The sequence below is a fragment of the Colletotrichum acutatum genome, assembly GCF_030867785.1.
Source record: "Colletotrichum acutatum strain CBS 112980 chromosome Unknown BDZ83scaffold_173, whole genome shotgun sequence".
Classification (NCBI taxonomy): Eukaryota; Fungi; Ascomycota; class Sordariomycetes; order Glomerellales; family Glomerellaceae; genus Colletotrichum; species Colletotrichum acutatum.
Window position 1 is genome coordinate 24,583 of NW_026849167.1, and position 16,850 is coordinate 41,432.

General features: G+C 53.9%; 5 protein-coding genes and 1 non-coding gene across 6 annotated transcripts; 3 read left to right on the forward strand and 3 right to left on the reverse strand.

Moving 5' to 3' along the window:
• Positions 1-306: 306 nt before the first annotated feature.
• Positions 307-387, forward strand: BDZ83DRAFT_t292. Its single transcript has one exon. It is a non-coding gene; the product is annotated as a tRNA-Thr (tRNA).
• Positions 388-2,690: 2,303 nt separating this feature from the next.
• BDZ83DRAFT_640662 (uncharacterized protein) lies at positions 2,691-5,450 on the reverse strand. Its single transcript, XM_060509508.1, has one exon. It carries the CDS (start codon positions 5,145-5,147, stop codon positions 2,970-2,972), a length of 2,178 nt encoding a protein of 725 aa, XP_060358770.1. The 5' UTR covers positions 5,148-5,450; the 3' UTR covers positions 2,691-2,969.
• A 1,047-nt stretch (positions 5,451-6,497) lies between these two features.
• Positions 6,498-8,805, forward strand: BDZ83DRAFT_132710 (uncharacterized protein). The gene is made up of 9 exons (XM_060501223.1): positions 6,498-6,890; positions 6,939-7,106; positions 7,154-7,354; positions 7,405-7,497; positions 7,543-7,674; positions 7,730-7,843; positions 7,897-7,937; positions 7,985-8,145; positions 8,193-8,805. Exons 1-9 carry the CDS (start codon positions 6,752-6,754, stop codon positions 8,608-8,610), a joined length of 1,467 nt encoding a protein of 488 aa, XP_060358771.1. The 5' UTR covers positions 6,498-6,751; the 3' UTR covers positions 8,611-8,805.
• A 536-nt stretch (positions 8,806-9,341) lies between these two features.
• On the forward strand, positions 9,342-10,569 carry BDZ83DRAFT_132759 (short chain dehydrogenase). The gene is made up of 2 exons (XM_060501224.1): positions 9,342-9,603; positions 9,707-10,569. The coding sequence occupies exons 1-2, from the start codon at positions 9,497-9,499 to the stop codon at positions 10,473-10,475; spliced, it is 876 nt and encodes a 291-aa protein (XP_060358772.1). The 5' UTR covers positions 9,342-9,496; the 3' UTR covers positions 10,476-10,569.
• Positions 10,570-10,583: 14 nt separating this feature from the next.
• On the reverse strand, positions 10,584-12,583 carry BDZ83DRAFT_640677 (N2227-like protein-domain-containing protein). The gene is made up of 2 exons (XM_060509509.1): positions 12,109-12,583; positions 10,584-11,912 (listed from the first exon to the last, which is right to left on the reverse strand). Exons 1-2 carry the CDS (start codon positions 12,198-12,200, stop codon positions 10,727-10,729), a joined length of 1,278 nt encoding a protein of 425 aa, XP_060358773.1. The 5' UTR covers positions 12,201-12,583; the 3' UTR covers positions 10,584-10,726.
• Positions 12,584-13,367: 784 nt separating this feature from the next.
• On the reverse strand, positions 13,368-15,341 carry BDZ83DRAFT_640679 (uncharacterized protein). The gene has a single exon (XM_060509510.1). The coding sequence runs from the start codon at positions 15,015-15,017 to the stop codon at positions 13,806-13,808; it is 1,212 nt and encodes a 403-aa protein (XP_060358774.1). The 5' UTR covers positions 15,018-15,341; the 3' UTR covers positions 13,368-13,805.
• Between the last annotated feature and the right edge of the window lie 1,509 nt (positions 15,342-16,850).

The following is a 16,850-nucleotide window of genomic DNA, read 5'->3' on the forward strand; positions in this document are numbered from 1 at the left end:
GGCGGGTGGACAACATTAGAAGCGAGTACAGCGATGACGATATGGATGATGGCTGAGGTGTAAATTTCGGTCGTTATGGTATTAGCTAGCATTTGGAGGCGAGGGTCCAGGGCAATTGCATACATGAACAGACCAGTATTGAGAACAAACATCGAAGTAAGAAACATCTCGAAATATCATGCTTCACGAGGAATTGAAAATGGAAAGGCAGGTTGAAATTGCGGGAAGCCTGCTATAGAGAGGAGTCGACCAGTGCGAGCTCCCTTCTTGAGAAGACAATCCGCGGAGGAAGATACAGCCAGATACGCCTTGTTGGCTAAGTGGTATAGCGTCTCACTAGTACCTAGTGGCATGAGAAGATCGGCGGTTCGATTCCGCCACGAGGCATTTCTTTTGCAATGTCGATCAATTTTTTCTACGTTTAACACATTTCCCGTTCTTTTTCATCCTACTTCATTTTTTTCTGGCTCTAGTGCATGCTGGTTGTTGGTTGTGGTTATGTTTTTGTGTGTGTCAGTGTGTAACGGGCACCTGGTCCGGCGCCGCTCTCTGAACTAAGACTACGTACTCAGGTACCTTACTTAGCCTTTAGGCGGCGTCATTTTTAAGGTTATCTGTCATTGCTCTCTCTATGCATGGGGAACCTCGAACTTGGATTTCACCAGCCTTACCTCGAACCTCGCACAGCGAAGGGTAGAACCATGTTTTTTCCTCTAATCCATCACTCCGTCATCTTTGCACAGATACGAAGACTCCTACCTTAGATATTCGAGCGAACCAGGACACACACTCACACACACCGATGACCGGGCAACGTCAAGCCACTCCCGCCCCTCGTCACCTGCAGGGACTCTTTCCCGGGTTTCCCTCTTCTCGTCAAGTACCTACCTACCAGGCTACCCTATACCATACCTCTTGCACTCATACTCAGAAGCCAGACCGACTCCAGGTCTGATCAAGGAAGCTAGCGTCAAAGACAAGAAAATCTAGGGCATGCCAGGCAGGCTCTGCTAAATTTCTCCCCGGTAAATCAAGAGAGTACTAGCCTATCATAGCTTTCTTAGAGCTGTCTGTGACCATCGTAGTGCTTACTCGAGACAGGCCGGCAGGACATGCCACGATGCGTGTACGTCTAGACAGTACCTGGGTATTGTCCGCAGGATAGATAGGATGGGCAATGCGGGCAGGTTCGTTTAACCGACGCTGACTGCGGGAGGTGACTTGCATACAGGCGCATCAGCCCAGGCGGGATCTTGGATGAAAGCCTGCCTGCCTTGGCTTAGTAAGGTAAGGTTAGGTGCAGCGTTCGTCACCCCGTGGAAGCAGGCTGCGATCCTCCATACCTTAGATTTCCGCCAGACGATATAGACAGGTATACACGTACTGGTCACTCGCCAATCATCTTCTCCCTCGACATCCCGTACCTCTGCTTCTTCCGTCGGACCAGCTCCCGTCAGTGACGCATACGATGACTTTCCCCAAGAAAAAAGATCATGACGGCACCATCAGACATTGACGCCGCGCTGCCCTACGTACTACTCACTACTCACGGATAGATGGAAGCAAATCCAAACCGGCAGGTACTTTTTTTTTCTTCAAAAGTCCTGGTTACCTAAGGCGAGGTAAGCTAAGGCAACACAGCAAGTTGAGGTAACGGTACTTCGTACATAGGAACAAAGGAAAGAAAAAAGAAGGGGAATTGGAATTTCCAAAAATCCATGTTTGGGAGAAATTCCATCCGTCATTCAGCCCTACAAGCCAAACTTGATTCGCCCATCGTCCGTCGGCCGCACTTCCCTTGATCCTTACTACCGTCCAATACGAATACCTACCCAAAATTCCAAAGTCCTGACTTGAATCCATCGCGCCATCACCTCCAAAATTCCAACCCCGCAAAACCTGAACCTGTCGTCCAGCACGCGTCCCGGCCTGCGTCATCGACAACCCTTCACAATATGCATGGATACCATAGAATTTTTTTAAATAGGCTGCCGCGTATGACAGACAGACAGCCACAAGCTCCCCTCCAGCCTTGAGACCGCGTACTCCGTGTCCGTAGCGATACGCTCGATGAACAAAGGCCATCACGTACCTCACTCTCCTTTCCTCCCCACCTCTATCCGACGAGGTAAGCGGGGTGGGATAGGAATGGCACGATAGCTACCTAGCTCGCATCATCGGCGTAAATCACATGCGCGGTGCCTGCCCACCCATCCGACCTCCTCCTCTACCTCTCCCCTCTCCGACGGGGTACACTAGGTTCTCCTCTTCGCGCTTGCTCCGCTCTCCGCATCAGACCCGTTGTAGAACGCAGTGCATCACCCGTCGCGCGATAGTGCCTATGTACCAGGTACATCACCTGTCACATTTACCACGAAAATTCAGCGAGCGACGGGACCGTTCTTCTTCGACATGGCTCGTCCCGAGATGATTAGTGTGGGGTTCGTCTTTTTTTCGCTCCCGCGCGCTAGCCTCGAACTTGAGGTGGTGCGCTACATATGTACACTGGGCAAGTACCTTGGACCGTCGTCAGGCAGCGGCTAAACGGGCCTGGCCTGGACGATGTGAACCAAACCAAACCAAACTCAATTGTACGTTGGTGTCAGGTTTGTCACGGGCAATGGTATGCACCATTAGCAGATAGGCAAAAACTACACCCATATGTGTATTCAACTAGAAATAGAACAACATACCCCCCAAACAACAAAATCCGGTATTGGTTTCCCCTTGAATCGCAATCAGCTCGAAAGATGCCCGCTCGGTTATCTTTACATTCCATCAAAACTGGGTCTTCAAAGGGTATCAGTATGCCGCCCAGACAAAGCAGATCCGTCGCTCCAATCCAAAATACAGTCTATCATCCATCCTTTGTGCCAGGTCTGTTTCCGAGGCAATAACATGTGGGATCTGGAACCCAAAACAGCAGCTTCCCAACTGAAGAAGCAAACAAACGCGCTCGCTAAGCAATATCAATAAACTTCAGTCGACCGGCTCGCTTCCTCGGGGTATATGCGACGATGGCCGCTCGACCAATCTTCCGTGGCCGCTCTCGATGGTGTAGAAATGCGCACATCGCGCTCCGGAGGAAGAGAGGTGTGTTCCGGCGAAGCCTCGCGCCCTGGCGACACCATCCCACTTCCTGTAAGCGGGCCAAAAAATTCCTCCGGCGATTTGACAGCACCGTCGCTCCACCAGTGGAACAAAACGTCTTGCTGCCACTTGTGCACATTACCAATCCTGAGCCGAAGAGTGTGTATAAATGTTGAATAAAGAAGTTCAACAGCAACCGGCGAAGTACGCAGCTGCTGCAGAAGCCATCGTGTGATAAAATCCGACTTATCCTCTTTCTTAAATTCGCTGATCAGCCTAGAAATGCCCAGCTCCTTCTGAGCCGCTCGAAGCTGCGGCAGCGTAGCCGGGTCCGCCGCGTGGTTCTTCGCAGCGCGCCTCACCTCCTCAATGGCAGTCACCGGCTCCGGCCGAAGTACATGGTCTGGACGAGACAAGAGTTCTGAAAAACGACCATGGGCCAGAGATCCAGATCTTGGAGGCGTGTTGTCGAGCGCCATGTCTTCGCCGATGTTGGGGTCAAGGGCGTGTGCGATTTCGAAGGACGGATGCTTCTTCATCGCACCATTTTCTTCGCAAATCCGCTTCAGCCTGGAAACCTCTTCTGTCAGGCGGTCCATGTCCTCCCGCTTCTCGCGCTCTTCTTCCGGATATTCGTCCATGAATTCGACTTCTTCCGCGCTAGGCTTCATCCCGGTCGATTTCTTGACATCCATACTGTACGTGTATTGCCTGTGGTACAGCAGGAGATCGTCGTACTCTTCTTTAGCGTTGTTCAAGTCCCCGATGGCAGACACAAGGTCTTGCCAAAGCGGATGGGCATCGTCGGAAGGCCCGTGACGGGAAATACCGGTGAGTTCATATGGTATATCCGGTTGTTCTACAGATTCGTCATCCTCGGAATCCTCATCTCGCATCCTTGGCCGGGGTTGTCTCTTGCTACCAGCGGCCAAGAGACTGAAAAAGCGTGTCTCAGTATTGTTGAGGCCTTCCTCTTCTTCATCCAGTGAGACCTCGAGTTCCTCGTAGTCAACTTCGATAGTGTGGTATTCCGTTCGAAGTGCCTGCATCTCGGCAAATCGTGTCTCCAACATTTGGTCCGATGTTGCAGGTAGACCACGGCGACCCTTGATAAGAATTGGGCGCAGCATGTTCATGAAGCTGTTGTCGGCTTCATCCTTTCTGCGACGCAGGTCCCGAAGAACCTTACGCCGGCCGGCCATGTCCTGCTTTAAAAAGTTCACCCGCTGCCGACGATGCTTCATCTGTACCCATAGCTCCTGTACTCCGTCGTCTAGAGATGCCATGGACGCCACCGAAGATGCATCAGAATCGACAAGGCTGGGAACGGAGCTCCGTGAGTTCTCAAGCCGAGAAACCTTATCCGTGATAGAGTCTGTGATATGTTTCCTCTCTCGCTCAAATACCTGACGATCTTGCACGGTGGGCATAAGCGGTGGAAAGACTACCCGATTTTTCTGTTCAAAGTAATCTGCCTCCACCGAGCTTGTGTCGTCGTCTGAGCTAGTGTATTCGTGGTGCCATGAACCTGATGATAGCGACATGGACGGCGAAAGGCTGCGTTGCATCGAAACCTTTGCCAGCCCTCGACCCCTGAAGGCAGCATCGAGGTTTGACGGCGGCGGCGGCGGAGGTGGTGGTGGGTGAAGGAGCATAGTGGGAACGAGTGGCCGCGGTCCTCGGGACGGCGGAGGCGGAGGCGGAGGGTGAGGTCGTTTGTGTCCGTAACTGGCCTGATGGGATAGAGGACGTGGTGTATTCGGGCCTGAGGATTGAGAACCATGGTGTTGTGACGCATCGGGTTTTGGCCATGCAGGTGGAGCAGCCATCAAGGGGCCAAGAGAGTTTGGTTGCGTCAACGTCGAAGGAGGAGGCGGCGGCGGCGGCGGTGGATGTGGTAGTGATCGTGAGAGTGATGATGGCATGAGCTGGACGCTTTCGAAATAGCTAGCATCAATAGTCGTTGTTTCGGATGGAATGGCATGCTCGTGGAGGTCGGCATCCCCTGACAGACTCGAAGCGGAGGTCCGTCGTCGGGGGCTTTCGGTCGTAGCCATGAAGAGAGGCTATGGTGCGTACTGGTCGTGGAATAGTTCCATCGCTTGGTAAGATGTGGTGATGCGACCAAGGGAGAGTCCGTCGTCGATGATCGCTGGATCGAATTTCGAACGAGAGATGTGACGGCTCGACTTGAGAATGTTGTGGGCGTAGTCGACGCGGCTCGTTCCAGTCACCACCTTCTTCAGGCAAGGTAGTGCTAATTACGGATGCATGCCAGCAGAAGCAGGCCAGCAATAGGAGCAGCAGCAGCAGCAGCAACCTGAACAGCAGCAGTAATGCAACAAACGTGGGAACAAAAGGATGGGTGCTGACCGAGGCGAGCAATACCGTTGGAGGAGCCACCTTGACCCTTTCTCGGTAAGCGGATCCACTTGCCTCCCGTGTGCTAACCCCCTTTTGCACCTGCCTTCTGTGCCTTTCGTGGCTTTCCAGCCGTTCAGCGGAGACCAACCAGGTACATCAGGAGGGTACGAGAGTACGTACTGCGGACCTAGCTGCTGCCGTCCCGACGCTAGTCCCGATATGTGTCAGCACCACAGCTAATGAGCCCGAGCTTCCGTGGGGGGGCCCTTCTCGGCGGTCCACACAGGCAGTGACAAGGACCACGGCGCACCACTGGCACCACTGGCAGGTGGACACGGACAGCGCGGGGTCAAGTCAAGCAGTCGTCGCTACTGGTGGGAAGTCATCCCACACCCAATCACCCAAACACGACTGGACGAAACAGCGCAGCCTGGTTCCATTTGTCTCTTTTCCAATCGCTTCGTACCGGTACAGAATTTCAATCAACATGCGAGCCAACCGCCGCCGGCCAGCAACCTCTTCGGGCCTTCATACAGCCAGGGGTGGCGTCTCTTGGGTTGCACACCATACAACGAACAGAACGGAGACCAGGGTGTGCAAGCGGGTGCCATCTGTGTGAGACCACCTCGCGGAAGAGGAGAAGGCGAGCCTTTGGGGCCGCTGTTGTTGTTTCTTGTCCACTTTGCTCCACGTACCTACGGCGGGAAACATTCGATGGATAATGAAGTGCATTCGGCTTATCGACCCCGGGTCCATAGACCATACTGTGGCAGTCATTTGGGAGGGTAAACTCGGGAAGAAAAGGCAACCGTGCCGTGTCACACCCTCTTCTCGTCGTTCTCCGTCTTCCGTTTCCTGTCTCACGCTCCCCCGTTGACCGATCTTCTTCCTCATACTCTTTCTCTCAGCCTGACACCGACTTTCACCTCAGTACATCCCCTTAGGATTCAAAGTCTCCTGCAAGACGATGCAGGCTCTGTGAAGGCTCATACCCCCCTTCCTGCAAGACTCCTGTCGCTTTTGCGCCAGTCATATCTCGCAAGATACGTCACGCGTTGCCGCGCAGCTACTTCAACCAATTAAGCGGGCACTCCTTTTATCCTGTCGTGGCCCCGAGGCCTCGAGGCCCGGCTTGCCTGTCGAGGTCCGCTTGTCTGTTGTCTCTTTCTTCTTGAGCCTCAAGCTTACACTATCACCAAGACTCGGTCTCCGTCCCCGAACCCGGTCTTGCGCGGAGGCCCACCCATGATCGGCGCCGAAGTTCAGACCTCTCCAAGTGTCGACACAAGATGCCATCATGCACAAGTCGAGCAGGTCAAGCAAACACAAGTCGAAGAGCGGAGGAGGCAGAGGCGGGAGTACATGGAGTGCGTGGAGTGATTGGCAGTGGAATCCAGATTACCAGAAGAACTACAGGTACCGCATGAACAGCAATGGTGAGTCATGAGCCAACCTGCTGTTGCGGATACAGCTGACGTTTAAAGGCGAATACGACTATGAGTGGCAGGATATTGCGACGCCGGCGCCGGTACCGCAAGACGACTTCACTCCCCGGGCAGTAGACGAACTCACGGAAACCATGGACAACCTCGATCTGCCGCCTACTACCGAGAGCAGTTATGGTTACGAAGGGCAGGATACCGAGCATAATGGTGAGTTGGGTGACAACGTCGTATAGCCGGGGCTGACCCTGCTACAGATCCATCCTACATGTATGAACCTTCGGCGACATCCCATGGCAGCTCAGGTAGATCTAGGAAAGGGAAAGAGACAGCCTACGCCCCAGAACCACACGATGGGGAAAGTCCTCCGCCTGAAGACCCACCTCCCCCGGCAGCACCGCCATTAGATCCATTCTGGGGCGCGGAGGGAGGCACCACTGGGCTACAGGACGAAGAATGTAAGTGATGTTGCTCTTGTAAAGAAAGTGCGTAGCTAACAAATTCAAAGTAACTCCCCCGCAAGCTGGTGCAGAAAGCCTATATCACGAGTCTGAGGGATATGGGATAGCTCGTGATCCAATTCCGGCTACATACAGTCAAGGTGAGGCACTCGGGCTGGGGGTTTGAATCATGCTGACGTCGGTAGACTCTGGATACGCAACCGCCGATCTAGATGACTTTGATGATCCGATTGTGCAAGAGGCTATGTCGAACCGCAACGAAATGTATGGGACTTCCGGTCACGGCGGGTCATCGACAGATCCCGCATATGGTACAGGTGAGCAACAGGCGATAGTCCTCAGTGCCATCCCCATGGCTGATTACCCAGACAGCTTATCCAGCGTACGAGGAGGACGACGGTGCGGCAACACCAAAAGGCCGCCAAAGTCCTACACCGTCCTTCGACATAAGCGGCACTCATGGGTCTGCTGAAGATCTTGACCCTCGTGAGTGGACCCACGTATCTGTAGCTTGGTTTGTTGACTCTGACAATTTGCAGGTTACGTCGTTGAACCGTCACACAAATTCCGGCCCGGATCGGTAGGTTACTTTACGTGGTTATGGTTTTACTTTACTAAGTGTAATAGGTCTTCAAGGTTCTATGGTCGGAGCCATCCGGCTCTCACGCCGCAGGAAACTCGACAATTTCCGAGAAGCAGCAAATTCAAGACCAATTTGGAGGGTCTGTGTTCATCGGTTTCAGGCGCTTCATTGTCATTGCGAATGACGAAGGGCACTGCACCTGCGTGTAAGTCGGCTTCAGTTATTATTTGGACGCTTCCACTGACAGACCAGGCCAATCCTCACGTACCAAGGCAAAGCTTGCAACAAGAGGGGCGTGAAAGCCCACAAGCACGGCATGATCTACAGCCACAAGCCTCATCGACCGCTTCGCGATGAGCCAAAGCTCGGATTCCCACCAGTCCGGGCCAAGATCACGATAGAGGGAGAAAAGCTCGCCAAAGAATCGCGCGTCAACTACTCCAAGCTTGTCACGGTCGAACACAACGTCAAGGTCTTCTTCATCGGCTACATCAGCCCGGACGACTTTGAAGACGTTGAGTATGCCGTCGACGACTGCTGGAGAAGAAGACCCGAGCGAAGAAGAAGTCAAGAAAATAAGCAGACATTTTTGTCTGCAAACATGTTTGCGTCTCTGTCACAAATTGTGATGGCAGCACATTTTAACACATTATACGTTTGGGGGAGCTAGGTCGACCTACACTCCTCTATCACGATGAGACGACAGTCTATTTTGCCGACAACCCGGCTCATTTACTACGCTATTATTGCGGAAGCTATGATATGATGATTCACATGTTATCAAACATTTACTTGGATTTATCTGGCATCAGATTGTTATTCACAGGGAGTTGGCAGCATTAGCAGCATTGATGCAGGCTCAAACAACAGTGGAGAACATGGGAACAGGCCATGGTCAGATTGCATCACTAGAGTCTCTTTTTTTCCTCATCTCGCGTGGATATCTCGCCAACATTATCACGACTCTCATCTACGTGCTATTTATCACTCAACATGGAACTGCCTACCTATCCTTTTTGCTCAGCCTCTGCTTGTGAAGTACCCTGCATATGAATTGCGATGGGGCTGCGCCGCAAACCCAGGACGCTAGGTCCCGGGATAAGGCAGCCGTACCTTACATGGAATTTACAATTACTGTCTGGTGTTTTTGCACTTTTGCCCCCCTCAAGGATTCCAAGGAACCCCCAAAAAGGACCCCTAGGCAGCGAAAAGGCAAAATGCCGTGCATCAGTAATCGGCCCCGACCCACGCTTTCCCCCGGTGTGGACCCGGTGTCTCTGGAAACTGGAGCTAGCGGGACAGCCGAGGCTCGGTATCTTCTCCCCCGCAAACGTCACCGCCCGGGGTAAGGTCGGTTCTAAACTCTGGGGGAGAGAGAGAGGAATTGGTTGATTAGCTGTACAGATTTCCAATCCCGGCCCCCTTTTTTTACCTTCTTCATCCCCCATACTTTTCAATCTGTTCCGATCTTTCTGACCTTCTGAACTTGCTTTTCTTCATTAGAGGTACTTGAAGCAATCAATTGAACCACAGGAACCCAGAAGAAATCGTCAACAATGGCCGAAGCACAGCTCAACGACTTTCCCTCCCTCTTCTCCCTCAAGGGCAAGGTCGCCGTCGTCACCGGCGGCTCTCGCGGTCTTGGTCTGCACGCCGCCTCAGCGTACGTTCAATCTCTCTTCCCCCTCCTTCCCACGTGTTTTCTTCAATTCGCACAACAGTCTTGTAGAAGGAAAACCCCCGACTAACCAAGAGAAAATCCACAGCTTCCTCCAAGCCGGCGCCTCCAAAGTCTTCATCTCCTCCCGCAAGGGCGCAGCCTGCGAAGAGGCATGCAAGGCCCTCAACGCCCTCCCCAACCTCCAGCCCGGCGCCGTCGCGATCCCGATCCCCGCGGACGCGGCGTCCATTAAAGGCGTGGAGCACCTCGTCGCCGAGGTCAAGAAGCACGCCGACCGCGTCGATATCCTGTTTGCGAACGCGGGCGCTACCTGGGGTGAGGCGTTTGATACCCACCCGGACGAGGCGTTTGCCAAGGTGATGGATTTGAACGTCAAGGGTGTGTTTAATACCATTCGGCTGTTTACGCCGCTGCTCGAGAAGAGCGTGGCTGCAAATAAGAGTGCTGGTGGCGAGCCTGCAAAGGTTATCATTACGGCTTCTGTTGCTGGACTGGGGATCGGTACGCTGGGTAAGCAGGGGACGTACGGGTACAGCGCCAGCAAGGCTGCCGTGCTGCATTTGGGACGTAACTTGGCGCTGGAGCTTGCTCCCAGGGGAATCACGGTGAATTCTATTGCCCCCGGCTTCTTCCCGAGCAAGATGTCCAATGGGTTGTTGGAGATGGGCGGCGGCGCGGATAAGATTGGCAAGGGGAACCCGATGGGTCGGTTGGGACGGCCGGAGGATATCGCGGGTGCGGTGGTGTACCTTGCTAGTCGGGCTGGGTCGCATGTCAACGGGGAGGTCATTGCTATTGACGGCGGGTCGTTGTGGCAGAGGGGGGAATTGAATGTTCCTCCTAGTAAGTTGTGATTGAGGGTGTGAGGGATCTTTGTATGCTGGGAGCTTCCTTCGAGGAATAGGATGATGTAGATTGTAGGTGTTGTTGAACAAGAGCGTGTAATTGTCCCATCAGGGGTCACTTCGCCTGGGCCTCGAATCTATCATGCTACCGTAGTGCTGTTAACTTGCACTGCTGACCCCTTACCTCCCGTCAATATGTACAGATGGTAACAGAGCCAATAAATGAGGAGATCGAGAGAGTTCAAGACGGCAAAAAAAATCTAGAACGGCTTCCGCGCCACCCAAAAACTCGCGCGGTACGTGGTATGCAGCATACTCTCCCCATCATGAATATACGGCGCCTGAATCCCCGTCTCCCTCCTCTCCACCACGAAACCCACCTTCTCGACCAGCGCCATAACCTCATCATCGCTCAACTCGAAGCTCCCCGGATCCGCGATACCCGACGAGTTACTCGCGTCGTGGTCGCCGTCGCCGTCAGTATCGCGCCCGTGGTTGCCCGGTGCGTTATTCTCAAAGTGCCACAGTAAGGGACCGAAATTGACGAGGAGACCGCCGGGGCGGAGGGCGTGGTGGATCGTCTCGAGGTAGCGGATGAGATTGGGCGCCGTGTCGAGGAAGAAGACTGTCGCTACGGCGTCGTAGGCTGAGGCGTGGTCGGCGTCGGAGTAGAGGCAGAGGAAGTCTGCGGCGCACATTGACATGCTGCCTATACCCGTGCCCGTATCGGAAGACTGCTGCTGCGCCAGCGCAAGTTCCGTGGCCGGGTGGATGTCGGGTACGGCGCAGCTCCGGAGGTGGTTTTCGCGCGTGCGGTGGTTCGAGAAGGAGTGGACCCAAGGATAGATTTTGTACTGGCCTGCGGATTTCGTGCAGTTTAAGATGTAGGAGGAGGCGAGGAGCTGGTGGTAGGAGATCTCGTTGCCCTCTGCGTCGTGGCCGTTGAGGCAGAGGTCGAAGACGAGGCGGCCTAGTCCCGCGCCGGGGACGAGGACTTTCAGGGGTTCCGCGGGGGGAGCATCAGCGCCTGTTGTCGTGGCAGGAGAAGACTGTCGGGCCTTGCGTTCCCGGTCGAGGGCGTCGAGGACGGGACCGTAGCATATGCTGCGCTCCTCGGCCCCTTCGGCGGACCAGTCGCGGTAGAATTGGCGGAGGGTGCTGCGTGCTTTATCGGTGTCGCCGTGCTTGGCGACGCCGACCCAGTTGTCCGGCAGTTTGGGTTCCTCTGTCGAGTTCTCGTCTACGAGGTGGAAGGAGCGCAGGCCGTTGTGGGCGATGGCGCGGGCGAGCTCGGCGTTGGACTCGATTGCGTCGTCGGTGCGCTCGAGGGTGTCGAGGAAGTTGAAGGGCGGGGCGGCGAGCATCTGCCAGTGCGCCTGGGGCAGGGCGTAGAAGGATTGGCGGCGGAGGTGGGTTACGTTGAAGTGTGCCACTTTTGCGTATTGGCTGTAGGGTGGTTAGTGAGTTGGGGTTTTGAGATGATAGTGGTGGTGAGGTAGATGAAGACGAGTGCGAGAGTGAGTCCGTTTGTTGCTGGGGCCAGGATGAAGAATCCCACCTTGCGGGACTCATCCATGATATAGCAGTGGCCTCCTCATTCAATTGGAGGACAGAAGGAGAAAGCAAGGCAAATAACACTCACAGAAATGAGTCGAGGGCACAGAAAATGACCCTCGTCTCCTCGGGATCATCAACCGTGTTCTCCATGCCGCTCCATTGCTCGTCATCCGCCATGGCTGGCTGGCTTGGCTTTCCTCCCCTGCTTTCCTTCCTTCTCAAATCTCTGCGCGTAGTCCTTAAGCCTGAAGAAATGGCTTGAGAATTGCCTAATTCCAACACACCAAAGTTTGAATGTCGGTGAGGATTCTGAGTTGCGCGCTCGATGGCGCTGGTTGGATGCGCAAAGTGATTCTGATGAGGGGCAATTCAATTCGGACACAGCCCTTGTTCAAAACTGAGGAATTCGCTTGACACCTTGGATCAAGATGGAAAGTTGCTTGACGAATTCTCTACTTTTCGCTTCAGTGCCAACAAATAAGATAGCCAATCGATTGGTCCACCCTGGTATACTGAACTCGTATGAGAGGAACACGGGAGCGCAAGCAAGAAAGGAGGTTGAAGAAAAAAAAAAAAGGCATCCCGACGGTACCCCGCGGCGTCGTTACTCCCAACCACCCCGCCGAAAAAAAGGGTCCCCCGCCCCTCCCCCTCCACGCCCCGACAGCGGCCGGCGGCTGCCGCGATCGCTCGGGCCTGCAAGGATCCGATGAGTTACCAAACTTATCGTTCAAATTGTGCAGCACCCTCCCCCGCCGAGGATACCGTGGGGCTAGAACTTTATCGCTGAAGGACCGGCTTGCCAATTGGTAATAAACGTGGTCGGGCACCGCAACCTCATGGACTTGGGATAACGTTCCATGTATCAATCTTTGTAGCCGAGCTTACAGATATAGACTTCCAGATATGAGCATCTCTTTTCTTTTCTCTTCGTACAACTAAATGATATTAGAACAGGGCGGTCATCACACTGGGTTTTATCTGGCTTTAGGCAGGTAAATTGCTCCCCTCCCTCAATACCCACACATGGCAGTGATGTCCGATGTGTGAAAATCATTTAGTAACAAGGAGATAATGCCATCTCAAAGCCACGGGCGAATTTAGAACATATAAATTGTTAGGAGCCTCCAGAATCTGCCACCGCTAGGGAATGAATAGGGAGGTTATTGGAATTCAAAGCTTCATGGTGCGTACCCAGACATTTCAAGATGGCATCAGTATATCCGAGAATTCCATATCCATACTGAGACTTTGAGTTGGACGACGATGACTTACGGCGATATGAACCACGAATGAACCTCGCTCACATCATAAATCCTACTCATATTCACTTCAATATGAAGCCTTTGCATCATCTCACCCCTCAATAATCACATCCTCTTAGTAACCAAAATCACTATTGCAAAACACCATTGATGAATCCTCATTTCATTGCTTCGATCCCATCGTCAATCTACATGATCGCGTTGCTCGCGTTGCTACTCTACACATCCATCCCGCAGGGCACAAAGTCCCCGATACCAGAAATTACCACAAAGCAATCCCCAAACGCCCGAGTTTCTCAACATATGCTCGCCAATCGCAACTAAACTCATTTCGTGTCTGTGTCTGTTTTCTCCATAATCCCATATTCCATTGTCCATCGTCCATGTAGTCTTAGAGGAGAGAGACTTCAAGACTCATCGTGCCTCATTTCTGAAAACTTGCTCTTCATCTTCCATATCCCATCAACCGTGACTGTGAATATGGCCATAACCATGACCATGACATGACTATCACAACTCAGTGATCACGGTGACGACGCTCCTTTCTCCTCTTGCGCCTCTCATCCGCATAATCGCTGCTCACGGCGCTCTGGCTACTCAAACCAGGAATGACGTGGTGATACGACTTGTTGCCCACATCGCTCTCCAGCGCGCTCGTGATATCGCTCTCGGCCCAGCTGCCAGGCATACTCGGCTCGGGCTCCTCCCTCGGCGGCGGGAGCGCGTAGCCTCGCGTGTTCTGGTCCTCGGCGACCGTGCTCGCCCGCTGGAAGCTGAAGTCGCGCCTCGAGCTACCCGCAGCACGGCCCCGCTCCTGCAGCTTCTTGGCCTCGGCGCGGATGCGCTGGCGCTCGCGCTCCTCGTTACGGTCCGCCGTGCTGTACACCTTGCGAATACCACCGTGGCCGCCGCTCTTCTTGTGGGGCGTAGATGTCGGCGTGGTCTGCTGTCCGGACAATAAGCTGGTAGAGACGTTGGATTCGGTCGGGTTCGTCGAGCCGTCCCACTCGGACGCCTCGGATTCCTTGTTCAGGCCGCCGACGCGGGCGGGCTTCTCGTGGCGGTATGAGCGGAGATGCTTCTTGGCCTCGCGTTCGGCCTCTTCGTCAATGAGCACGCCGGCCTCGTCGTAGTTCTGGGACGAGGGCTTCTCCTTGTGGCGCGCGGCCTCTTTCTCCCTGCGTCTCTTCTCCTTCTTGCGCTCGCGCTTCTCGCGGGCGCCGATGTCGCTGGGTCCCGCCGTGATGCCGGACAAAGTAGTTCCCGAGATGCTCGTCTGGTTGTCGTCGTAGTCCTTGTAGACGCTACCGCCTCCGAGCTTGGTCGACTTGGTGGCGCCGGACAGAAGAGTGCCGTTGGGACCCCTGCGGCGCAGCACCGTCGTCTTGTAGTCGTCCCAGTCGTTTTCCTTGAAGTAGAAGCCTCCGTTGCGGGCCCAGAAGAAGAACCAGATACCAGTGATGACAAAGGCAGCGCCGATGAGGCCGAACAGCACAAAGATGGCCGTGTTGTTAATGTTGCCCGGGTCGGTGACGCCGACGTGGGGGTCCTCCTTGTATCCCGTGCTATCGCGGGCGAGGAGGAGGGAGCGAGCGGCGAGGGGCCCGACGGAGCCCGCGTCGATTGATCGGGCCGTGATGTCCGCTGTGTCGGGGAGGCTTGAGAGTCGTCTGCCCGCGATGAAGGAGCGGGCTTGGTGCGCCAGGCCGTTGACGACGGCCGGAGCCATGATTGGCAAGGTGGACTTCAGTTGAAGTCGAGATACGTGATAAAGGCTTTTTCGGTATGGTATCCGGGTAGTGGTTGACAATTGCTGGCAAAACCAGCGATGATGGAGGTGAGACTGGAATGTAGATGGAATGCTTCTCTGCAGTCCACTCTGTAGTCGGAGAATGGGTAATGCACACTCTATTCTCCCGGTGGAATGTCGAAAAGGTGAAGAATACGGATAAGGTAAGAGGTGAAAGTTGCCTGGCCAGCTGCGTGGTGGCGGAAGGCTTGTTCCTATAGAAACCAGAAATTGCCGTGGCTGGGGGATGTGCGCGAACAAGTGAGGTGGTTGGTGGGGGAATCTGCCTGGGGGTTGCTTCCCTGCACTCTTTCTCTCTCGGGACTTTTATCTGCGCCTGCACAAGGTGAAATGGCCTTCTAAAATGGAGAAAACACACTGACTAGGACGGATAGCTTGGTCTTTTTCGTGCACAAGTCAATGTGACCTACGAATTCCGCCCGTATCCTGTCACTCTGTACTGGCAAAAATCGTGTCCAGCACCCCCGTCGCGCCTGCTCTTTCCCAACCTCCCAATGACGTCGAAAGTAAACAGACCCCACCCGCAGCCCAGCAACCGCATTCACCACGCTCACCTGGCTCACCTCACTCACACCTCACTCACCTTACCCAATCACACCAAACCATGTACCATCCCCATATCCCCTTTCGTGAATCGTCAGGCACCATCCCAGAGCAAAGGTCAAAAAAAAAAAAACGGACACCAACGGACAACGGACAATGGGGCCATTTCATTCGAACCGTTGGGTTTCCCGTCCCCGCCGCGCGGGAGCGCACGCGTTATCCACAGCCGTTCGAACGCTTCCAATCTCCAACAAGCGCTGAGTGACATGTTCCTTATACCCCCCCCCCCCATCCCAAATCCAGCCATCCAGAAAATAAAGTAGTTTACGAACATTCGTACCAACCACACTTCAAAGAAAATGCCATTGCACAGAAGTAAAGAAGAGAAGATGGCCCGTCTTCTCAGACCAACCCTCCAGGCCCTTGAGTCCCTCCAAAACGACCCTTCCTCGCGGCCTCCCGAACAGTTGAACTAAACCACCCCGTTTCAAGTCTGTATCACAACGCCGGCGCCAACAGTTAGACGCTGAACATGCCTGGGAGCTTCGTTCTTGTAGCCAAAGGGGGGCGGAATCATATTCACCAATTGAATGTCCGAACCTTGATATTATTGGTCTTGCACGAGCTCAGGAGAACAGACACACCTACGTTCACTGAGTCCGGAGAGTTCCAGAAGCAGTCTGCAGTGTGATCTCCCATTCATCGGGATGCCCGGAACGGGCAAGTGATTGACCCCGGCGGTCCTCCGTACTGAAATGGAAGAGGGGTGTGAACGTACAGGAGATCACCATTCAACGTCCATTGGCACCATAATCACGAAACAATTAAGCACATTGCAAACGATAGAGTAGAGTTGCTGTTCCAACATGTTTATTTCATATGCGGCCTACACGGCTCAGCCATGTTAGGGGTATCTTATCCTTGCCGCTAAAATAGGGAAATGAGATGGGCAGTTCATCCGCTACCAAATACCATACATCATAATAGCCCCCATTGACATTCCAAAACCCCCTTTTCCCTGCCCTTTCCAAAGGTTGGGGGCCTGACTGAACTACGTCCTTTTGTAGTTCTCAACAACGCCCAATGCCCGTGGCTTTGGAAGGGGGCAGCCGAGCCCATCCCAATGGTATCCTGCTAACAATCTCCTCTCAGTAGAAATGAAGAAAGAGAGAAAGGAAAAAAGAAAAACTACGCAAGGTAGCTAGCTAA

Coding starts and splice junctions, on each gene's coding strand:
- BDZ83DRAFT_640677 (XM_060509509.1), bottom strand. CDS start 12,200: ATGGCGGATGACGAGCAATGGAGCGGCATGGAGAACACGGTTGATGAT. Junction 11,913..12,108: donor TGTGCCCTCGACTCATTTCT/GTGAGTGTTATT, acceptor ACCACCCTACAG/CCAATACGCAAAAGTGGCAC.
- BDZ83DRAFT_132710 (XM_060501223.1), top strand. CDS start 6,752: ATGCACAAGTCGAGCAGGTCAAGCAAACACAAGTCGAAGAGCGGAGGA. Junction 7,355..7,404: donor TGGGCTACAGGACGAAGAAT/GTAAGTGATGTT, acceptor ACAAATTCAAAG/TAACTCCCCCGCAAGCTGGT. Junction 7,498..7,542: donor TCCGGCTACATACAGTCAAG/GTGAGGCACTCG, acceptor TGACGTCGGTAG/ACTCTGGATACGCAACCGCC.
- BDZ83DRAFT_132759 (XM_060501224.1), top strand. CDS start 9,497: ATGGCCGAAGCACAGCTCAACGACTTTCCCTCCCTCTTCTCCCTCAAG. Junction 9,604..9,706: donor GGTCTGCACGCCGCCTCAGC/GTACGTTCAATC, acceptor GAAAATCCACAG/CTTCCTCCAAGCCGGCGCCT.
- BDZ83DRAFT_640662 (XM_060509508.1), bottom strand. CDS start 5,147: ATGGCTACGACCGAAAGCCCCCGACGACGGACCTCCGCTTCGAGTCTG.
- BDZ83DRAFT_640679 (XM_060509510.1), bottom strand. CDS start 15,017: ATGGCTCCGGCCGTCGTCAACGGCCTGGCGCACCAAGCCCGCTCCTTC.